The sequence below is a fragment of the Astatotilapia calliptera genome, chromosome 1, assembly GCF_900246225.1.
Source record: "Astatotilapia calliptera chromosome 1, fAstCal1.2, whole genome shotgun sequence".
NCBI classification, from domain to species: domain Eukaryota; kingdom Metazoa; phylum Chordata; class Actinopteri; order Cichliformes; family Cichlidae; genus Astatotilapia; species Astatotilapia calliptera.
Window position 1 is genome coordinate 21762920 of NC_039302.1, and position 23482 is coordinate 21786401.

The following is a 23482-nucleotide window of genomic DNA, read 5'->3' on the forward strand; positions in this document are numbered from 1 at the left end:
ATACTGCGCTTCCTGTTGATGACGTAGTTGTCTTTTGCTTGACTTCATTGTCGGTTAATGCTGCCTTCAGCGCGGGAACGGTTTGTAGTGCAGTTCGAGTGGGACGGAAGTTTTTGAACACACACAAAAACCAAACAGATATGGATGCTTCGGAGGTCGAGTTCCTTGCGGAGAAAGAGATGGTGAAGATAATACCAAATTTCAGCCTAGATAAAGTCTTTTTAATCGGGGTAAGTCAGTTGTGTCTGTATTTAAGTAGCTGGTTTTTGACCAGATACTGAGACGTTGACAGTTACTGTAGCAATATTAGCTAAACCTTGGGCTAAAACCTTGTATTATATCACGACACACTCAGTTTAAAGCTGGAGGTATGTATGTAAAGATGTTTCTGTTTGAGTGGATCACTTCACTCAGTGACTGATTAAAACACGCACAAAAAAAGCCTCATCTCTCAAACTCCAGACTTTAACGAACCATTTACATAAATATAAGTCGCTCCAGCTAAAATAAAATCTGTCTAAATATATTTCGAAAAAATTGAAGCTCCAATAATATTCGGTACCGTATCTTTGGCCTTTCAAAAAGTACCCCGAACTATTATTGCTATATTATACTGCAGTTTTTATTATTGATCAAGTAAATACAGGCTCAGCACTGCAATAAAACACACTTTTCAGCTTTATGTATTTTGTTTGATTTGGATTATTTTCTTTTTTGGGAAACTTGCAATGTAACTGTGCCTGTCTGTAAAACACTTTGGGTCTAATCTGTTATATAAACAAAGCAGACTTGACAGTCAACACATGAATGCGCGATTTTTGGAGCCACCATGAGAGTGTATGAGATTTTAGAGAATTATTGTTCAATAATTCTCTAAAATCTCATACACTGTCATGGTGTTTTCCATTTTCCAAACCCCCTTTTTTTTCTTTTTAAATTTTAAAAATAAATAACAGCTAACAAGATCCCCCCGCAGCATGATGTGAATTTAATGACAGTACACTGTACTGTCTCAAGCTCCCTTTGAGCTTGAGATCTGCGGACTCAGTGGTTTTTGAAATAAATAAATAAATAAAAAACAGCTAAAAACTCATCTTTTTAAACTTGCTTTTGGTTGATTTTTGTTTTTATGTTTCAACTTCTGCGAAGCACTTTGTGATTTTATCTTGAAAGGTGCTATATAAATAAACTTTTACTTACTTTCTTTACTTACTAAAGTCATGGAATATTTTTTGGTATTTTTTTACATAGCTGGCTGCACAAGAGAGCCTGTGTTATTCATCAAGCTCTCAGGATGGCTCGTTTGATGTAAATCAGACTGTAACTTGTAGTTGCTGCTGTTAGAAAGAGACATTGTTTATCTTCTAGCAATGTTTTTTATTAATCATGAAAGTGCAAATGCGTATCTTTCCAACTTCACTGAAGTGGGGAATGCATTGTGCTGCACGATAAAATATGTGTATTTGTGTTCTCAGGGAGATCTGGGTCCCTTCAACCCTGGACTACCTATTGATGTTCCCGTGTGGCTGGCTCTAAACCTAAAACAGAGACAGAAGTGTAGAATTATTCCTCCTGAGTGGATGGATGTTGGTAAAGTTCAAAGTTTTTCCTGATGCGGTCTTTGCAGGCGTTTGTTTCCAGGCATGAACTGAGAGGATTACTTAAAAATGTTTCAGATGAGGGTCTTTCAGTATTTTTTCCTTCACATTATGACATATGTAATCATTACTGGCATGCCATGTTAAGCCTAGACCTGCCTTGCCATAACTTTGACATGTAAGTAGTGCTAAACTATTTTTCCAAATTTGCATTAGATAAGTAAAACAAAAATGGGCACAAGAAATGCAGTAAGATTGTTTCCTTAGTTGTAAGAGGCAAATAATTCAGATTTTGTGTTCATTACAAATGCAAAATGTGTAAAATATGTGTATGTCGTTGTTGGTCTGTATGCTGTAAGAACCCATATGGAAAAGATAAATATAAATCTTATAAAGTTTGTATCTGTCTTGTGTGAAACTTGTATGAAAAGCATATAAGAGTGAAAACAGATATAAGATCCCTTGAAAAATTATATAATGAAACTTGTATGTTTTGGATACTTACTAAAACAATGTATGAAAGTAATGAGAAAGTGGCCACTTTCATGAGTAAATCATGTAAGCCTTATATGATTTACTCGTGAAAGTGGCCACTTTCATGAGTAATCACATATAAGTTTTTAATATTTCTTTTCCATATGGAAAATGCTGAAAAGAATAAATTCATTGGTGGTTTTATTTGGAATTTCTGTTTTACTTCTCCTACAAAAGTCAGCAGAAAAGAGGAATCTTGAAAATCTTTCAGCATTTTTGTGTGTCGCTGCAGTTTGCTGCTGTTGACATTTTCCTTCACTGTGCAGAGAAACTGGAGGAGATGCGAGACCTTGAGAGAAAAGAGGATATGTTTACACCTGTTCCTAGTCCTTACTACATGGAGCTTACCAAGCTGCTACTAAACCAGTGAGTCATATACAATTAAGTAATCCACAGAAATACAGCCCTCAGTACTGTTGTGTGCTTGGTGTATGTGCCCCCTCCCCTTAAAAGAGGTTTCTGTGTTTCTGCAGCGCGTCTGACAACATTCCTAAAGCAGATGAGATCCGTACACTGGTCAAAGACATCTGGGATACTCGCATTGCCAAGCTCCGCTTGTCTGCTGACAGTTTCATCAGTCAGCAGGAAGCTTATGCCAAGGTAAAACTGATCACATGTAGGGTGTTTAGTATAATAACACCCAGCATAATAACAGAATTACCAGTTCCACATAAAAGGACAGTGTGACATTTATTCATTATCCCTTCAAGTTGTGGACCCATTGCATATTGAGATCCTTTAGAAAAAGTGGCATCACCTTAAGTTCCCCCAATTTAATTGGCTGTATATAAGCATTCAGTAAATGTTATCTATAGGTAATGTAGAATCTGATTTAAGTGTTCCATAATGTGTTTTCTTAACAGCTACACTCCCACTTTAGGTGTTTTCCTCACACTGTCTTAAAAGTAAAGCTAATGTGGAAATGTCTTACACTTGCATTCTTTCTGATGACCTGCAGGGGGTGATTCATGTGGTTGAGGGCTGACAGTATAGAAGAAAAACCTTTTGGCTCCCTATGACCTCATGAAACACTTTACTGACGTGTTTATGGTCTCAAACCCAAGTTTTAAGCCTTATAGGAACAGCATGATGGCTATTTTGATTCAACAGAAAGGACTGCCCACATCTGAAGACAGACGCTCTCTGCAGGCAGACTTGTAGTCTGTAGTAGCTTTTCATGTCCGGTTTCGTCATTATTAAGACGGCAACGGTGAAAACATTTGGCTTGAGGCTTCTCATAGGGACTTCACAAATCAATGGGTGATGTCAGTTGAGAAAGTGCCCATCTTTTCTATACAGTCTATGGTATTAAAGCAAATCAACATAAAAAAAACCCAGTAATAAAAGATTCATTGGTTATGTTGCAATTGCTGACAATACCATACCGCATATCAACAGTGAAAGTCACAATGAACTTTCACCTGTTTATCATTGAGTTACCTACTGTGTCACAGAGTAACAGTGTTATTTTAAATCTTTGAATATACCTAATTCCTCTTTCTGTCCACAGCTGGACAACCTTACTCTGATGGAGATCAACACCATACGAGCGTTTCTTCTTGATACTCTCAACTGTATGTACAAGCTACGGTCCAACTTGCAGTGAAGGGCAGTTCATGGACTACTGGTAAAAAAGCTTGAACACACACAAGGCTTGCTAAAAAGGGTTGGATTTAGCAAGACTGGGGTTAAACCTAACATTAAAGACAGTTTTCTGGAAAAGTGAAGAGATTTACTCAACTATTTAAGTTATCATGTTGCTCTCCGGTCTGATTTGTGTGAATCTGCTGTTTGCAGTTAGTGTATCATTTGTTAATGTTGTCATTAGGTTTCAAAATGTATGTATGTGCATGTAAACAGAGTATATACATGTATACTTTTTTTCCTCACAATTTTTAATCAGTCTTATTGTGATTTTTGATCTTGTTGTGTTAGTGATTAAAAAAGATGTTTTCTGGTTTACTAGAATGAATGTGGTTTCTGTCAAACATTGGTAAACTAAACAATTCCTTCCTAAAATGTACGTAGGTGGGGGAAAAACCCACATTAAAAGGAATTCCACTCAACTCTTGTTGCATTTTATTCTAAAGATGGATAATATTGGTTGATATTGTTCTCAGGATTGCACCGAAAATGAATCCGTTTCCTAATCTCCAGAGCAAAATGTCCAGCTGTTAAACCAGAACCCACAAAGAGACAAAGGTTGATATTTAACATTTTTGAAATATTTTATTTTCTTTTTTGTCTGAAATCACAGCCATATATTCATAAATACCTAATTACTACATTCAACAAAGAATATATTACATTACAATGAATTCAAACAAGTACATTTTAAAAACAGGATTTCACAGCATCTAGACATCCTCCACTGAGTAATGGGGCTATTGCATGAGCGTGCGTGGGTTGGAGACACGGGGAGGCTGAGCAAGAGAGGCTTACCACACTGCACCTTCCTCCCCAGCTCAATGGCAGCTTACCTCAGCATGCATGCTCCTTCACTTACAGATAGATTACGCTGTTGGCTTTCTTCTTTGTAAAAAAAAAAAAAAAAATCTGACTACACTCTGTATTCCTCTAAACTGGCTTACGTGTCATTTATATATAAAAAAAATTGTCTTGTGACTCATTTGGATGAAAGAAACTTGGTATCTTTTGTTGACTTGTACATATTTGAAAGGTATGACATACAGTAGACACTTGGATGTAATATGCAAAGTCCCTGATCACTGATGTTATGTCATGTAATGTCTGTCCTGTAGACGGAAACTCATTCACATGCTCCCAAATTCTTGAGGCACTTGTAAAAAAGTGTATGTAAGGGGGTAAGTTGTGCTTCAGTACTTTTTTTAAAAAATAAATTAAATATTGGTACATTTTTAAAGTTTTTATTTGCAAATACTGAAATCCTTAACCCACTCACATCAAACATCCCACCACCACACAAGTCAAACGATGACCTAGACACCTCATTTCACTGTGTCTGAGGTCTCCAAGTGCACATAGAACCATAAGGTGGAGACAAGATGAATTACAGGGTAGAAAGTCACTGTAATACGAGCCAAATCTCATTAGGAAGATGGGGGGCAGATGGAGGTTGTAAACAGATATCCAAGGTAAAGCAAACCTTTCTGATTTTAAATGTACCAGGAGCTGCTCAGTTAAGCGTCCTGCCTGGTTTCTAGGACATCTTGGCAACTTTGTGTGGGTGGAGAGCGTCCTAAAAATAGAGAAATGCAAAGAGTAGATGATGTTATGTCAAACATATTCAGCAGTATAAGATGGCCATTCTGGTTTGTATGTTTGGCTACCCAACTGCAACTAATAATTTACTATGCTATAGTTTTATCATTATTTTGGCACCATTTCGTCTCATGGCTGCTGACAGGGGCTTGATCTTGTAAGGCATACCGCAAACCGTCATATCGTGTGTTTGAGTTCAATGCTATGCGTCATACAAAGTAAAGTGAAGGTCCAAAAACAGGATAAAGCAAGATTTATCTGCTGGCTGTGTAAGAAAATGTCTTACAATAATCAAGAAAATCAAGTTTAAAAAAAAAAAAAAAAAAAAAAAGTGGCTGTGGATCTGGTTTCTGCATGAGTACTTAACTGGTCATGCCAGCAACAGTAAAGCTGACTGGGAGGAGCTGATGAAATGGGCATTAAAACAGAGACACACTGCTGTGAATGAAGGGGGAGTGGAGGGCATGAGCCACATCTCAGGACCTCTAAGTAAGCTTTGCTGAGCTCAGAGGCCAGATAAGGTGGCTGTGGCTGGGGTCTCAGCTGCGCAGTGCCAGGACAGAATAAGAGGAATGCATCCTGCTTCCTCTCACTCTGCTAAATGTCTCAAAACAAGCTGTTCTAGCCAGCAGCAGTACAAACACTAAAAGCAAGGCTTTCTTTTTTTTCAACCCAAAAAGCATAAACATATAAAATGGCAGGCTTTTTCTTTTAAAAGAACAATGATTAAAGTAATAAAAACATACAAAATTCTTTTTAAGTCTTCATATTATATACAATACAAGGCTTAAGCACCTTTTAAAATTCTTATTTTGAAATTTTCTATTTCGAAATAAAACATTTACTTAATTCTTTCCAAAAATGTGCATTTTCTAAGTTCTTCCCTAATTTGAACAGTTCTTTGTTGTAACACAGTACCACCAGGTAGTTCTTCAGCTTTTATTAAGTGCATTTCCAGTTCAAAAGCTCATGTGGCCACAAAATAAAAGGAAAAAAGAAAAGAAATCAGTCCCAAATGACCAAAGGTCTTCATTTGGAGATTTGGAGCTTTCAAGTCTTGTAACGACACCCCCCTCTGGGGGTAGCTGCTCCCTCATTGGCAGGATTGTCTGTGTAGCTGTGGCGGTGAGGGATGCAGGGACTGAACAATAGCGCAGCAGGGACTGAAGAATGAAAAGCAGGTGTCATGTTGATCTTCAGGTTTTTCTGCCCCATACACTCACTGATCTTGGAGTTGGCTACATTGGCACACATTAGTGGCTTGTGGTGCAGTCCCTGTTGACCCATAATCCAAAGACTGCCTGTACTTCACTGAATGGTCCGGTCTCCTCTGCATTCACCTATCTATCTATCCATCCATTCACTCCATTCATTCATTCATCGTATCTAGCCAGCCGTATTATCCTCCATGGAGCTATGAGGACCAGGCCATTAAAAATAAACTCTGGGAGTCAGTCTGAAAGGGGAGGAGGCTGGGGCCCAAGGGCTATCAAAATCAGCGTCATGGTCACCTCGGAGGGTAACCTTTATAATGGCCGGCTCTTGGCCAGTGTGTCTGTGGCAGCGTCAAACACTTCCTGAAGTGTTCCATTTCTGCTTGTAGCTTCTCTCTTTCCACTGCCAGCTTCTGTCTTTGGGACATCAGCTCCTAGGTAACCAAGGACATTAAAAATATATAAGAATATATATATATTTTAATTCACAGTGATCTTCATGAGAAGGCAAACCTGTGCTATATATAACAATATTTACAAAGATAAGTGAAAAACAGAAAAGCAATGATATGAGTGTAATAAAGAAAAGCTGTCTGGATTCCAGTGATTAATCAGAAGAGGCCAATAGTGTAAAGTATAAGTTTTTACTTTGCTCTGCTATTTATGAAACCACTGATCTACGAAAATAAGTAAAGTTGTGCACCCACTCCTATTATACATGCTCATAATTTCTTAGCAGAGCGCCGCTGCTAAGTCACTTGCAGTTATGTAGTAAATATTTTGACTTCCTGGCCTCAGCTTAAGTGGCTCCGTATGCTTGTCTTACCCCCATGGTATGAGACAGCTGCTCAGCAGTTAGACTAAGGTTGTAGTTCTGAGCTTCTAGTCTTCGACACTGGCTCTGCAGTACTTGTCGCTCCAAAGTTTGCTCTGGATCAGAAAAGGGAATAAGAGAAAATGAAGAAAAACAGGATTAGCAGAATTTGGACCATCTAAATAGATGCAGGATAATCTGCTGCAAATGTCTTCAGGCTCCTGCCTTCATTGTTAAAGGTCTTAAAATACACTAGTGGCAGGCTGTGAATGTGAGACTGGGAGTAATTAGAGATCAACTCAACCATTTTTCACTAATTTTCTTGTACAAATACTAAATACAAATTGAATTGTGTAAAATGAACAATGACTACTACCCTCTAGTGGTGACAGAATGCTACAACAACTTAAAATAGGATATACATTATACTCATAAGGAAGTGACACGAAAACACAGAACATTACAGAAATAATGTGACAACTCTTTCAAACTTCATAAATCATTATTTCATTATTATTACCTGTTTTATTTACTTTTCCCAGGCATGTGCAGTGGTAATAAACCAGAAATGTGTGGTTGCCTTTAATATTCTTTATTTCTACTGTAGTTTTTCCATCCAGAAATGTATTTATATGACATAATTTATTTATAGAAACTACAGATGTTGACTACAGTTAGTTACCTTACTTTCAGTGTTTTATTTTTGATATATGCGATTGATTACCCAATGTATTGTGGGTGTTTTTAAGCTTTTTGTGACTTTTTTTCATGACCTGCTGGAACAAAGTGCTCCACACATTCAGATTTACAAGTTTAAGCACTGTGTTTTTCTTTTTCTTCACTGAATATTAGCACTGTGCCTCTTTACATCTAGCAGGAGAATGCGTAGTTGAGTGGGGTTCACAGGAGTGAATAGGAAAGTAGGGCCTCGCTGCAGGCAAAGAGCTAAAAGGTGAAGGCGGGGTCAATTTGCATATTTGTAGATCATGCTCAATGATGGAAAAAATGTATAGTTGGATCTAAAACAAGTAATTCTGATTTAGGGGATAAATCAATGACATATGCAAAATAATATGTATTTGTGCACAATCAGTAATCTCAGTATATATTCCAAAGAATAAAGAAAACCTCTAATCCCTCATAAAATTATACAGTGATAATAACAGAGGGACTGTTAAAGCTGTTTATGTATGTAAAGTGATCTAATATCAGTCCATGTAATACACAGGCACCTCAGCTACTTACCTTCCACATATTCCTGATAAGCTTCAAATATAGATTCAATCCCCTGCCACTTGAAAACTGAAGCCTCTTCTTCCTCCTCCTCGTCTTCCTCTTCAGAGTCCTCTGGACCAGACATGTCCTCCCTCATCCCCGATGCCTCCCTGTGCTGAGGCATCGAGAGGTGCTGCCCGTTGGGCTGAGGGTGAGAGTGCAAAAGTGGATGTGGAAATGACTGTGGAGTTGAGTGGGACTGTGAATGTGGCTGTGGTGGTCGGCCAGGAGGGCCCTGAAGCTCGGGAATGTTGTAGTGAACAGAGGACTCCTGGAGGTGGGATGACTCTGACACCCCTGCGGCTCCACCTAATGGACAAATGTTGAGGAGAAGAAAGAGATGTTACATTTCATATTTTACACATAGGGATATTTTCCATCATTTCTTCATATTTGATAGTCTCTCCAAAAGTTATGTTGGCCTGCGCTCCATGTATTCACCTTTCCAAAGATGCCTATTAGACCTTATTTTGAGCTGTTTACCTTTATGTTTCTGCAGAGTGGACTGTAGCACAGATTCGTGGAACTGCTGGGCAAATTCCTCTGGGGCGAAGTCCCGTGGTTGTATGCGTCCATTGATGCTGTGATGACCTTCTTTAGCCTGCAGGGGGAGTGGGGGCCTCAAGCTGTTAAGCAGGCTGGAGCTCCTCTTTGAGATCGGTCCCTCACTGGGCCCCCGGGCCTTGTCTGGGTAGACAGCTGGAGAAGGGGGTGCCTTTGGTCTTAATGTGTCCCCAAGGGGTTTTGGATGCCCATTGGGGGATGTTGGGCAATGTGAGGAGGGGCTGCGTGGTCTGACACTGTGGTGCTCCTCTGGTTCAGAGGGAGGCTGGGAGAATGCAGGATCTGCAATCATTTAAACATATGTTTGTGCTGATGAGGTCAAGATCCACAATATTACAATGCAATGAGAAACTGTTGTTACTTTACATCTTCACATTCACGGCCCCAATTATAACCCCTCTTCATTTGCATTACACAGATTAGCACCACTTTAACATTACTTCAGGGATGACAAGTTGTGTGTGTTTATGTTCATTAGCACGTAACTTACTAGAGATCTGAGTTGGAGGACTTTTACACAGTGGATGTGGAGCATGTCTGATGGTATCCAAGGTCACAGTCTTTTCTTTAATTGCCTGTAGCAGCTCCACTACCCTTTCATTATCTAAAACAGGAAAAAAAATAAAATAAAGAAATAAAGAAATAAAAAAATAAAAAAAACACATTTTGCATCAGTCCTAGTCTTATTTCCAATTTCACTCAGTAGCACTCATTTTGCCAAGTGCGATGTGTGTGTGTGTGTAAAAGGAGGTGGCCTGACAGTGTGGGAGGCATGTCATCTGTGATTAGGAAACAGTAAATGAAGAATAAATGAAGAGTATTAGACTAAGATCATTGTAAGCCTACTGCCGCCCCTCCCAATTCAGTCAGTGCATGGGTGTCTATTTTTGAAATTTAGGCACATTTTGGCCGTGTAAAGAGAACCCTGACATAAGTCAATTTTTGGAATGCATTGTTAAATATATATGTTATGTTAAAAATATGTTCAATACGATGCATTTAATATAGGTATATGGCACTGACAAGATCACTTCAACCCCTTATTTCCTTTGAGGCTTAAGTCAGCAAGCTACCTCGAGAGAAGGTAATGGAAGTAAAGCATTAATGAGATGTAGGATGAACTGAAAATGACTAGTACTCTCTATTAGCTAAATGAGCATGCAATCAGTCTTCTTCTTCACACTGCTGAAATGAGATGTCAAAGAGAAAAGATATGAATAATTGATGGAGGTGTTTGGTATGGTGCGTTAAAGGCACTGGGGCAGTTCTGTGCTGTACGAGTTACTAGCTAGATTGCCAAAGCATATAGATGTGTGCCCTGTTATTCCTTGATATAATGTTCAAACATTTGTCAGTGTCAGGGAACAGTAGTCTGTATCTCCAATTTATGAAACTCTCTCATTGAAGGCAACAAGCATGGCCCGTTTCATACAGGAGATCTTTCCTTTTGCAATGAGGAAGCCACTCATGCACTGATAGGCAAGGTTAGCTCTTCCACCAACCATAAAAAAGCAAAACTAAAAGATGCACATTTATTAAAAATAAATAAATAAATAAATAAATAAATAAATAAATAAATATATATATATATATATATATATATATATATATATATATATATATATATATATATATATATATATATATACACACACACACACACACACATATATACACATATATACACACACACACACATATATACACATATATACACACACACCTACCTGGAGGGTTAAAGCAAAAATGAGTAAGCGAATCAAAAGTGTAGCATGCTCTAATGTCTTTCTCACTAAAAATTGCCTTACCTTTTCTCTGCTGTACGGTCACATGGGACAGTCTAAACATGGTGAGGAATCGCTTCTTATCCTCCAACTCTGGCGCTCGGTCCATCTCCTCAGGGGTAAAACGTGTGCTGAGCTGAGGTGGAGGAGTGCGTTTTGATTGTGAGGCAGGTGGGGAGGGACTGTGCTCTCTGAGCATCCTCCTTCTCTTCCTTCGCTTCTGCTGCACCAGCTCATCCCGTCGGCCCATTGTGGTCAGGCCAAACACTCCCAGAAAGTCCAGTTTCTGTACAGAGATGAGAAAAACAATCATCTTACTGTGATGTTTCATCATGAGCGCTTCTGTGTTCTTCAATCATGCAAAAGCGCATGTGTTGGAAAATCTTTTTACCTCTGTAGAGTCATCCAGTTTCAGTGGAGGCTGCTCTGCTACTCTCCTGAGGTGGGCTCTCACCTCTTCTTCATCACTCTCATCGTATGAGTCATCCAGCTCATAATAGTACCCTGCAGCAAACACAGAGGTCACCCCTGACACTCAGCTCTTTAAATTCTCTAATGAGGATGTCAGTTCTATATCTATAAAAAAAAAAAAGAACTGATCTTTGATTTTCCAAGCAAGTTATACATCTCATCATAGTATGTGGGTAAGTACCTTTCTCCCTGGCCTCCTTTCTCCTCTTCTCCTCCAGGTCCAGCTTGCTGACAGGCCTCCGATGCTGCTGAAGAAACTCGTCATAGATCAGCTTTGCGTCTGGGACCATGCCCAATGAGGCTACCTGTCCCAGTCCCATTGCTGGCCCAGAAACCACTGCTTGTCCATGTCTACTATACCCTGGGTGACCCTGGAGGCTCTTTATTCCAGCATTGGTTTTCAGGCTTCCCTCCAGTTCATATTGGCTGGAGAGAGACATGGAAGCCCTCTGCTGGCTCAAAAATGAATGGGCGGATTTCTCTAAATCAGCAAGGTATGTGCTGGGCTCAGGCAGACCTGGGGGACCTCTCAAAGGAGGATATTTCTCCATTGCACCACAGTCTCTTCTTCGGGCTCCGTCTTCATATCTGGAGGGTCCTGGGGGCAGCCGACTGAGCTCATAGTGTCCCATCCCTGAGGGCTCATGGTTACGTCTCGACTCTGAGGCTGTGTCTATAAGAGATGCAGGGTTCCACAGGGTGGTAGGAGGCGGAGGGTGATGTTCACGCGGTGGCTGTGGAGGTTTGGGGGAGATGAGAGGTGGAGGGGCACCTAAGAGAGGGTTGAGTTCCCTGTTTCCTGGTTCATGATGATTAGGTATTGGTCTGCAGAGATACAACGGAACAGCAATTATTAATCTGTTATACATGCAGGGTAACACCCATATCTCTTCTAAAATTGAGAAATAGTGTTTCTGAATCATGCATGCTATGCAGGGACGCACAACATTTGCCCATATGCCCTGCCTACTTCCTTTCATCCATGTCAGTATGTCTGTGGATCTGCGTGTCTGTGCAAAGCAGTGTTATCAAGCCCAGACAGAGTAGCCCAGAGCAGAGTGAGAATGTGGCCAAGGCACACACACTGTCCTCCAGATATAAAGAGCTGTTTTTGATCTGGTAGGCCCTTGTAGTGAGGCATGCACACACAGGAAGCGAGCAGTATACTGAGGAAGAGGCCGGAGCAATGTTCTCCTAACAGGTTTCTGGAGAAGAGAAGAACTGACAGAGAGAGCTTAAGAAGAACAATGAATTATTAGAATAGGGCTCACGTTAAATGATGAGAGTAGAAGAAAATAGCCTTAAAGGGAGAGCAAGGTTGTAAAGGAAAGAATGATACAGTGGGGGGAAAGGAAATGGTAATGGCAGACTGATGGACACTGTCTCAAACTTCATTCCAAATCAAACCTGGCAGGAGCAGGCACTGCATGACCAGTCAAATTATCTATGCCTCCTGTTTGTGTTTTCTTTTCTGTGTGTTTGTGTGTGTGTCACTGAGTAAATGTGTCTTATCTGCAATCTGCAGCCTGTCAGCTGTGATTCTGCGATTATACTGTAGGTAAGTTACCGATAGCAGACGTGTGTATCTTGTGTGTGTCCTACCAGCATGAACCACAACCTCATTTCTGAATCAAACACAATAACACACATAGAGGCACAGTAACAAATAAGGTCTGGGGCTTATGCTATGCAAGAGTGAGAGGATGAAAAAGGTATTAGCCCTTGTGTATCTTAGCAGTTCCACTTGCTGGCTATTTGAACCCCCTACTCATGTCAACTCATGAAACAGCAGTCATCAGGATTCCTCTTCATAACCTACAACAATGCCTAAACAGTGCCTATTATTTTTCTACATGTCAGGCCTGGAAGGGAGCGTGGACAGATATAGAGTAGATGTGAAGCTTCTTACTCTTTTACAGTCCTGCCTGAAAACAAACTTCTAAAGCCTGCCAGCCTCCAAGACTTCAAAACCACAGGCACAACTGTCCCTATCAGACTAGCAGAGCCAGCCAAAAACCCCCAGAAATAGTGAGCACATTGCCCCAAAAGCTGCTCGTCTCTATCAGATAACAGGAGAAAATAAATACTGCAACTACATGCTATGTTGTATGACATTTTTGCACAAATTGGCTGGACTGAAACAAGTTAAGCGTGCAGTCTCACCTGTGCGACTCCGTCCTGTGATCTGGAGTGTCACCTGGCCGACCCAAGTCCAGGTGCTGCTCCAGAACCTGCTGGCGGAATTCAGACACCTGGCACTGACGATCTTCTTTCTCCTGACGCAGCTTGCGTTGCCGCGCCATCCACCTCTCCTCCTCGTCTTTCCTCTGAGCAATCATTGAGGCTGCAAGCCCTGTTCCTGCAGTGCCAGGCCCCATGTAGATGCTGTGGCCTGAGATTAGACCATGATGTGATTGGACTATAGACGGATGGATTCCTGGTGGGACTGGTTTGGGAGCTGGAAGAGCGGGCTCTTTGGTTTTGTCTGTAGAGAAAGATTGGTATATAAGAATTTAACATTTATGTTATAACAGATAATTACATTCATGAAACTATTACTTCAAAAATTAATTTTGTGTATTTATTTGGTCTATAAAACAGCTTTGAAGAGTCAGAAATATCAGAGAGATATCCACTTTAAAGGTAAAAAGACTATAGCCAATAGAGGCTAGGTAGGATGCACGGACACATACCAGCCCGATTAGGGGTTAGTCTTTCAGGCTTGGTTCGGTCCTCCTGTCCTCTCATGGCATGGAGCTCAGCCAGATAGTGGTTCTCCATGGCCTTGGATGCCTGCAGCTCTTTTTCCCTCAGTGCCCTCTCCTTCTGCCTCTCGAGTTCCTTCTCTCTTTCTCTCTCCTTCTCCCGTTCTCTCTCGCGCTCCCTCTCCCTTTCCCTTTCTCGTTGCCTCTCCCTCTCCGCCTCTTCCCGTTCCCTCTCCCTTTCTCGTTCTCTCTCCCGTTCCTTCTCTCTCTCAGCCTCTCGTTCCCTCTCTTTTTCACGCTCGCGTTCTCGTTCGCGTTCCCTCTCTCGTTGCCGCAGCTCATCCTCTAGCTGAAGCCTAAAAAAAACAGAGTGGAGAGAGAAACAAAAGAGGAAAGATGATGTGTGTGAAGACAACCCATGACCACAGCACACCACTTTGATATACCTCATATAAATAAATGTGACTGTATACAGCACTCATCAATTAAGCAGGCTTTTACCTGTCAGACTGCAATGCCGACAATGAGGGGTGCGTGAAATCTCCAGGGTAGCGGATGCCTGGTAGATGCATGTGAACAGCAGAGGGGTGGATAGGAGGTAAAGCTCCCCCTGTTGGCAGTGGGTAGAAAGGTGACCTCAAAGCAGAGAGGCAGAACGGGTCATCCATCCTGAGAGATAAAAAGTGAGAGAGAGAGAGAAGAGAGGAAAAGAGGGAGTCAGACAGTCTCCCTGTGTGATAGTGCAGTGTTCACTTTCATTAACCTGTGTGCCTCCATCTTCCAAAGAAGGAACATCACAGGCTTTTCCATCTTCCAAGGAAGTAACAGTGTCTGTCAGATAACCTCAATCACAACACAGCATCCAGGAAGACAGTGCGATGTATGTTGATGCTGTGTGTTTGTGTATGTGTGTGGCATCCGCTGCTCAAGCCCTCATTAAATCCATTACAGCACAGTGTGTGATGGGTGCTGCAGTCCTGTGATCTTGCTTGGTTGACAGACCAGGAGCACACAGCCTGTGAGACCGCCCAAAGCAAGCCTGGCTCTTTTCAACATACACACAGAGTGCACATGATCATACACAGTGTCCATGAAAAATTCTATTAATCTAACAAATATTCCACACTATATTTCTGACTGTTTTTGTTGTTGTTAATAATCGTGCTGTTGCTTTTGAAAAGGATGCCGAAAAAAATCAATCAATAAAAATTTCAGAACAAGACCCTTTTCCAGATATATAAACAGGATTCTTTAATAATTTCTCACAAACCCACAGATGCTCTAGACATGAAGTAAAAAATTTAAAACCAAGCTGTTGCTCTCCTCCTCTCATAGCCTAGCTTGGGCATAGACATGGAAAATGGGTTGTGCTCTTAACTGGTTGGCCTTACACAGCTTCAAAATAGAAACATAAGAATGCTGTTTTTATTTTATTTTATTTTATTTTATTTTTAACTTTCATTAGAAGACTTCTAAAGTATGCAAATAATATTACTACAGCCTTTGGAGCAGTCACGTATATCTATTTTTAATCAGCCTGTTAAGCATTTTCTGATACAGCTGAGCCAGATATTTTCTAAGAGGGTTCTTAGCAACAGCCTGTCAGAAAATACAGCCTGCACTCATATAGCTATCATTTAACACTGATCTGATCTTTTGCAAAGACTCCCAGTGCCCCCAGTGCTCAGTAGTAGAATGTACTTTTTAACAGACAATCTTATCTCGCTTCTGTTTGCAGACTTCCTTCCTTCTGTTGTGCTTCTGTTCTGTGTCTTTTATCTGGAATTTCATTTTAATTTGTGTTGCCCTGTCTTTTTTGCATCTCCCTTTAACTTCTTCACGCTTCATAAAAATCTTACTTCTAGCTAAATAAATACACACATAAAAAAACTAACAAAAAAACATCATTTTAACTCTGAGAGCTTGAAATCTGGTCATTTATACATTACTGCATTTACTGCTGAGCAGAACGAGCAGAACAAATATCTGCTTCAGTTGTATGTGCTGGTTTTGCACAGTTCACTCTCAGAGGAAATGGATGCCAAGTCAACAAATGCAGAGGCCTACCTGTATGAAGCGAAGGTTGAAGGGTGGGGCAGGTAGCTGTGGGAGTAGTAGGCAGCTGCAGTGGCAGGGTCTAGGCCCAAGGGCAAAGAGGGCATCCGGAGGGCATCCTCGGCTGTAGCATAAGGCCGAAAACCCCGGAGATACTCCTCTGGTACAGGACCAGGTGGCACTGCGTTAGGCAACTGTCTGGGCAGGCTGAAGGTAACAGAGGGAGTACAAGCACAAAACAAGAAAAAAAAAAATTGTCATTTCAATTTGTATGTGTTCGGTGTTGTGAAAATTCATTATATTTTTTACCAAGAAACTATACAAATTCAAATTGCTTCCCAGCACCCATGTCAACAAGGCATGTGTGTTGCTGCTGTATTTTTAATACAGCCTTGAATGAACATGTACACTTTGCAAATCCATAGAAAATGTTAAAGCAGGGATCGACTCACTTAAGAGGTTGAAACCGTGACTCCTGCATGACAGCTCCTGGAGTGAGACCAAAGGCATAGGGGTTTCCCAGGAGGTGTGCAGGGACTGAGGGGCCACCCTTTTCCTGGGAGAGGGCTCCTTCTGCGCCCAGACGTTCCCTGCTGGCCCCATGAGGCCCTGCGTCAGCCTGCAGAGAGATACAGAGAGAATCTTAGTCATTGTTTGTGAGGACCTGTGACCGTTACGGTTGTCACTGCTCATGGAACCCATCTTACGAGAAGACAGAACAGGGAAATAATAGGCCTGCTTGTGGTGAAGCAGCCTCCTCACTCTTGCTTCCTACCTCAGGCACTTTTGTACATTTTCTCACACATACCACCTCCCTGTAAAAATAGACAGCTCAACAAATCTCCAAGGAGGATATTTGGTAAAATGGATGAAGCAGGCAGACAGGGGTAAGAAAAAAGCCTCACTGTTTTTGTCTCTAATTGTAAACAAGAGATGTCATCCTTATGATCGATGAGGATGTGGTAATGGTAGACAACAGCCGTGCTTCTAGAGATCTTAACTTTGATCTTAGCAAAGTGCGTGTATGCGCATCAGCGTGCGTGCAGAGCAACATCTACAGGGAAGACAACAAAGTCCAAAAAGCAACATCCCTCTGCCTCTGTTTCTCTTTCTTCCTTCTCATTCACCTCCCTCCCTCCCTCTGGCAGCAAGCCTGGTCTCACTTATCCAATCCCACAACAAACACACACAGACACTCAGCAGGCACATACACCGTTTCAGAGCTACAAAGACATCCTGCTGTGGGAGTGGGAGTGCATTTTCAGAAGCTACAGTTTCCCTCTGACTACAAATGCAATTGGAGAAGTGAAAAACGCTACAACCCTTGTAAGTTGAACAAGAAAGATGTTTATATATGAATATACAGGTAAGGAGGGTTTTCGTAGGACTGGTGGAACATTTATCTCTTGTTTCGCAAAATGGTACTAGAAGTTGGCAAGGGAACAACTAGAAAGAAGAAAAAGAGGGGAGAAAGCAAAGAAAGAGATTAAGCCATAAAGAAGGTGAACAAGAGGGGAAGGCAGTTCCTGCCCCACTAAATTAACCTCTGGGCTCCCTGGGATTAGAGAGAGACCTTACAGCAGTATGACCCTCTCTCTCACCACTGCCTCTGATAAAACAAATCCCATTTAGTGAGCCATTACCTCCACATCCTGTTCCACAACCACTGACCCAGACTGACACTGATGCGCTAACATCCAGTATTAAATGCCTCTAATGTTTAGACTCCCCACATAACCCTGTTTCTTAACCCCCACCCCCCCTCCCCACAAAATCTTACTGTTTACTCCTTGTTATTTGTTGCGCTTCGCTAAACAGTGTGGCACTTGATTCTCTCAAAGCACCCATCTCTATAATCCCCTCCACTGCCATCGCCATTCTTTTCAAGCCTTATGAACACAGGGAGAGCTGGTTGTTCCCCGCTGCTCCCAGCAGTCACCTGAAAAAGCACTTCACATATGTTAAAACTCGATCAGATAGTGACTTTGAAAGAAAATGCAGTTTCTGTTTGCTCTTTGCTCCACCTCATTCCTTTTTGCACAGCCTTGCTGACCAACACTGCTGATTTGTGGCTGTCCCGAAAGCCCTTGTAACTCTTTCTCTTCTGAACCCACATTAACTTTAAGGTGCAATGTGTGTGTATTTCCTCAACCCATCCGCTCTTCATTATCATGAGCTTGAACTATCAGTGAGTAATAATTGTGAAAGAAAACCGTACATTGACAGTTACAGTAATTGATTTCTATCACTTGATTGATTGATTGATGACAAGCGATCGGAATAGGATAAAACAGCCCAATCACTTTGAGTGACTGCATGAATATACTGGGCATTTATTTACGCATGCTCGTTACATGGTGTGGAGAGTCAGCAACTGTCTGAATCAGACAGTTGCTGCACCTTTCCTTCACTGTGTGTCCCCAGTACACAACCAGTACCTTTTTTGATGGCATACAATAATAAAAGAAAACACACACACACACACACACACACACACACACACACACACACACACACACACACACACACACACACACACACACACACACACACAGAGAGAGAGAATGAATTCTAATTTATTTTCAAGACCTGACCAACGACTATCTGGTATTTTTCTGGTGATCAGTAGTTGATATTCTGCATTACACACAACTTGTGTGTCATGAGGCAATCACGGTTTTAAAACCATGGCTATGACTTAATAACTGTCAATTGGTGCAAGTCCCAGACATAGATTAACACAGAAATTGAATTAAGTGTTCCTTTCCAATGAATTTCACAGAAATCGTCTCATAAGACGATCAGACAAAGAAGCCTATAAAACAACAAATGCTGGTGCTGGACTGGTTTCAGCTTCTTCCTTTCACCATTTTCACTGTCACTGAAGGGCAACCAGTTATGCCAACAAGAGATGCTCGTGATTTTCACATTTTCAGATAGTCATTAAATAGATTTTAAATAATGATAATAATAGTGTACACTAGTGTTTTTGTATTAAAATGTAAATTCTCCTTTATTTTACCAGTGTCTGATAGTATGCATTGCACTACTACCATCAGAAGGAAACACAACAACAACAACAACAACAACAACAACAACAACAACAAGAATGCATTACGAATGCTAACATAACTAATACTAATATACCAGGATTGGTATAATGTATGGTGTTGTGAGATTCGTAGGCAAAGGGTAAACTCTGCCAGGTTAAGTTAGCATGCCAAAAAATTACTAAAACTATGCGCAAAGATTCGAGAGCGATGTGGGATCTTTGAAGAATGGCTGAAACAAATATGTTTTTCTTGAAACGTCCATCTCAGCCACTTACATTCAAACTGATCAAAGCAATTTGGAAACCTGCATTCAGCCTATATCTGTCATGTACACACATTTTGAGCTTGATATCCATTTGACTGTATATACATGTACACATGTATGGATTAATGTACGGATGCATGCCTACCTAAAAACATGTAGCTTCTACATATATCAGGGCCATGAAAAAAAAAACATGAACAACAAAGAGAAAAACCTTCCATCCTATGAGAAAGGCACCTTATAGTCAACTCAGGCACCTACACATTCAAGCAGCCATCCCATTTTGACCTTTCACCTGCTAAAATACATGGCCTTCTATTCCTGCACTATTCTCCAGTAGCCTGTCATATACACACACTACTGTGCACAAATACAAGCACTCAAACTCAAAGACACATCCATTAACAGCCATCTTCCTCTGTGTGAGCCAGGCCCCTGTAACCCTCAGTGAGGGTGGGAGACCCCGCGCATTGTAGAGTGCTCGTTTACGCCTCTCAGATGGAGCCATGAATCCAAATTGCCAATTATAAAGCAATTACAGGCAGCAGCGGGAGCAGACTCCTGCAGTCATTAAAGCAAAATGCCAACGCACCAAGCCCTCCCTTCTTCACTGCCTTGCCTGTTACCCCCCTCTGAAAGACAGACTCATCTCTCAGCCTGAGAGACACTAAAATGCTCTTTTAAAGCAGTGAAAGCAGAACACATTAATTTGTACACACAGCAACAGACAAGTTTTCCCGGACATGCTGCATGGGTTCTCGGAACTTGACTGCTCCTTCTGTTTGTAACCGTTTGTGTGATTCAGTAACAGAAAGTTCCATTAAAGTCATCTTTGTTTTACAGGAAGATTTTGATGATGTGTGTGTGTATCCTTAAGGATTCTCTGGCTCTGTGTGAGTTATGAGTGCTGAGTGAAGCGGCACCCTAACAATGACGGGGTGTCGCTTCACCCTGTTGCTGTCCCTTGAGCCCATAGCCAGTCACCCCTACCTCTTGTTCACATTACTGCCTTTAAATTGTGAGCAACAGGGCATTCTTGCCGGTTTTCTTTTTCGTCCGTCCTTTTTGAAATTTCTGTGCTAACAAAATTACAAAAATGGTGGCATCTCTACAAGGGCTTCCTGTGTGTCTGTCCCTTGCAGCTCTAACTGACCCTGTACTGCAAAAGGTTCATTTCATAAAAACTATAGCTAGAGAGGGGGGGGGGTCAGGAGGGGTTTGCAAAAGAGAGGACAATGGTCTGAATGCTACCACACACTGCTGCCTGGCTGACCTCCTTATTCCCTCTTCACTATCCCCCTTCTGTTTGTCTCCAGGGAACCGTCAGCCGCTCAGAGAGTTTCCGCATGTTGCCGAGTGCTGTTCATAACCGTGCACTTGGCCTGAACTATTAGCCCTAAACTGAGATAAGGCGGCTTAAAGTAAGGCCATAATCCATAATCCACTCCTTATCAAAGCAAGCAGCTCTCCCTCTTTCTCTCTTCCCCACTATGAGTGGGTGCCAGGTTGACAAGGGAGACGATGCACTTGACTGCTTAGGTGAAAGGGGTGAGGCCGGTGGAGAGCTTGAATGGTTACAGGAGGCCCAAGCCTGGGACTGTGGTTGGGCTGGTCTAAGGGCCAAGTTGGAGAGGGGGCGAAGGGGCACAGATGTTATGGGCCATTGAGGCTGTCACCTCGATGTCCCAGTGGCAGCTGGCAATGTTTAACGCACAAATCCATTAGTTGGTAGTGGGTGATGAGACGTTTATAGACAGGCCATCTATGTTATCCATGTACATATACAAGCGGCCACACTGAAGAAATATTTACCTGGCGCCCCTCGCTTCTCCATAGGCCGTTGCTGGTCTTTGTTGGAGCAATGGTGACTACAGGTGGAGTGTTTGGCACAGTGTGGCCTGCTGGGGGTACCAGGACAGGACCAGGACCAAGAGGACCCCTCTTGGGTGTACTGACTGGAGAGCTGTGATTGGTGGCTGGTGAAGACACTGGTGGTGACTCACTGCTGATGGAGGATGCAGCTGGAGAAACAAAAAAAAAAAAAAAAAGTAGGATCAGTCAAAGTCTGTAAGAAATAAGATGACAGTCCAGTTTTCCTCTACTGGTAAAAGGTAAAATTAACATGATTCTGTAGCTCTTTCACAAGGGAATGAAAAAAGGGTTTGGAACGTTACAAAAGCAATGGATAACACACACACACACAGGTGTAAACACACACATATACACACCGAGGGCCAGATGGATAGCCCAAGGCCCCTATTATGAAGTGACAATGATCAGGATGAGCAGCCTTGTGAGAGTCACACAGCCTTCACATGCAGAACACACATTCACACACACTACAAGAATACAGCTTCAACAGCCATACTGTATGTATGTGGCGCTTGTAGCCAAAGACTGAAATCCCCCCGCCACACATATACATATAAACACACACACACACACACACACACGCACAGCAGGTGGTGAAAAGCTGGCCCAATGAGCTTCTCTGCTCCACTGTAGCTGTGCCACATTAACAAAGCCCTTCAGGGAAACCCTGTAGCGCAGGGTCACGGTCTGGTCACATGCCTTACTTTCTACACATTTTGCTTTTTCTCCCTCAAGTTGTAAATCTTTCCTATGATACGGTCACATTTTTCTATATCCCTTCAACTCTACCTCCTCACCAGCAGGCCACAGCCTTTGTTGGGTCTTCCTTTTCTTTTCTTTTTTTTGTTTTAAATGATACTCATGTTTTGCCCATTTAATCTTAATTTCTTCCCCTTTTCTACCAACATCCTCTTTCTCTTTGACAGGACAGTATTGCTGTATGTCTCTGCATTACAAAGTCATTACAAAGACATTTAAAATAAAAAGCAGCTGAAACCTCAGGCCAGTTTCAGGGCAGCTTCCTGTAACAAAAAAAAAAAAAAAAAAAAAAAAAAAAAAAAAAAAAAAGCACATCTTTACTCAGCGGCCATTTCTTCCATTGGTTTCCATGGCAACAAAACCTAACAGACAGCATCAGCTTACGGTAGGTGTGGTCAGGACACTGACTGATTTTAAGTACTTAACTCTGACTAATACTCAATAATGGAACGAATCGATAAATGCAGCGAGGTGATGTCTAGAGGAAAATCAGAGAATCTGATAAATCAAATCTGTGTGTGAGGGGAAGTGGTGGTAAGGCTGGCAGTGTTGGGGTTTTTTGGGGGGAGTTAAAAAAAAAAACAAGGTATGTGAGACCAGAAGATGGTTGACGATACATGAAGTGAGACACGAAAGTGAAAAACGATAGAAGATGGGGAGCATTTGGGGGGAGAGAAAATAAAGTGAGTGTGCAAAAGGAGCGTGAGGTGAGGCGAGAAGTAGTAGCAGAAAGGAAAGCAGAGAGATAAGGGGTGCAGATGGTGGTGGGGCGGCTGCTGGGGGGGGGGGGGAAGTCATATCTTGTCTGCACAATGGCAATTAGTGGCCTAATCCTCCCCCCTCACATCGGAGAGCCATTACTCTACCCTGCAAGACAAGGCCAATCAATAGCAGCCCACTCAGCCAGGGGAACGGAGGTACACTTAATACAGCTCTAGTGTCACAGCCTATTCACTCATCACAGGCTCACAACATGCATACACAAGGATGGGGAACAAATAAGGCTGGAGGAATGGAAGAGGTGAATGGCTGTGTGTGTGTGTGTGTGTGTGTGTGTGTGTGTGTGTGCGCACACGCACGGAAGGGGGAAGTTGGGGGTGCTAAGCAACAGACCTATACTCCATCTATTTCGCTCACCCCCCCCCCCATCTCTTCCTCCTCCTTTTCTATGTAGAGGCAGAGCAGACCAGAGAAGAGGAGGGCAGACTAAATAAGAGAGCAGGAAGAGAAGCGCGTGAGGGTGAGGAGGAAATAAAAGAGACAAGTGCCTTCTACC

The 23482-nt window shown here is 41.8% G+C and overlaps 2 protein-coding genes across 7 annotated transcripts in view; one reads left to right on the top strand and one right to left on the bottom strand.

The window, feature by feature from the left end:
- Positions 1-3: 3 nt before the first annotated feature.
- gins2 (GINS complex subunit 2) lies at positions 4-23470 on the top strand. Of its 2 annotated transcripts, XM_026169815.1 has the most exons (6): positions 4-230; positions 1476-1590; positions 2399-2498; positions 2606-2732; positions 3643-3759; positions 23381-23470. In XM_026169815.1, the coding sequence occupies exons 1-5, from the start codon at positions 141-143 to the stop codon at positions 3736-3738; spliced, it is 528 nt and encodes a 175-aa protein (XP_026025600.1). In that variant the 5' UTR covers positions 4-140; the 3' UTR covers positions 3739-3759; positions 23381-23470. The 2 variants fall into 2 exon arrangements, with proteins under 2 accessions (XP_026025600.1, XP_026025591.1); XM_026169806.1 differs by lacking the exon at positions 23381-23470 and having other exon boundaries at positions 5-230; positions 3643-4278.
- gse1b (Gse1 coiled-coil protein b) overlaps positions 6301-23482 on the bottom strand; it is a 166099-nt gene continuing 148917 nt past the window's right edge. For all 5 annotated transcript variants that reach the window (XM_026169755.1, XM_026169792.1, XM_026169764.1 and 2 more), the window contains 14 exons: positions 21388-21596; positions 16710-16876; positions 16270-16464; positions 14704-14871; positions 14191-14558; positions 13661-13982; positions 11679-12322; positions 11418-11530; positions 11051-11312; positions 9733-9846; positions 9162-9524; positions 8649-8987; positions 7416-7519; positions 6301-7023 (listed from right to left, as the gene is read on the bottom strand). In XM_026169755.1, coding sequence (XP_026025540.1) covers positions 6883-7023; positions 7416-7519; positions 8649-8987; positions 9162-9524; positions 9733-9846; positions 11051-11312; positions 11418-11530; positions 11679-12322; positions 13661-13982; positions 14191-14558; positions 14704-14871; positions 16270-16464; positions 16710-16876; positions 21388-21596 — 3509 coding nt within the window. In that variant the 3' untranslated portion in view covers positions 6301-6882. The remainder of the gene's footprint in view (positions 7024-7415; positions 7520-8648; positions 8988-9161; positions 9525-9732; positions 9847-11050; positions 11313-11417; positions 11531-11678; positions 12323-13660; positions 13983-14190; positions 14559-14703; positions 14872-16269; positions 16465-16709; positions 16877-21387; positions 21597-23482) is intronic.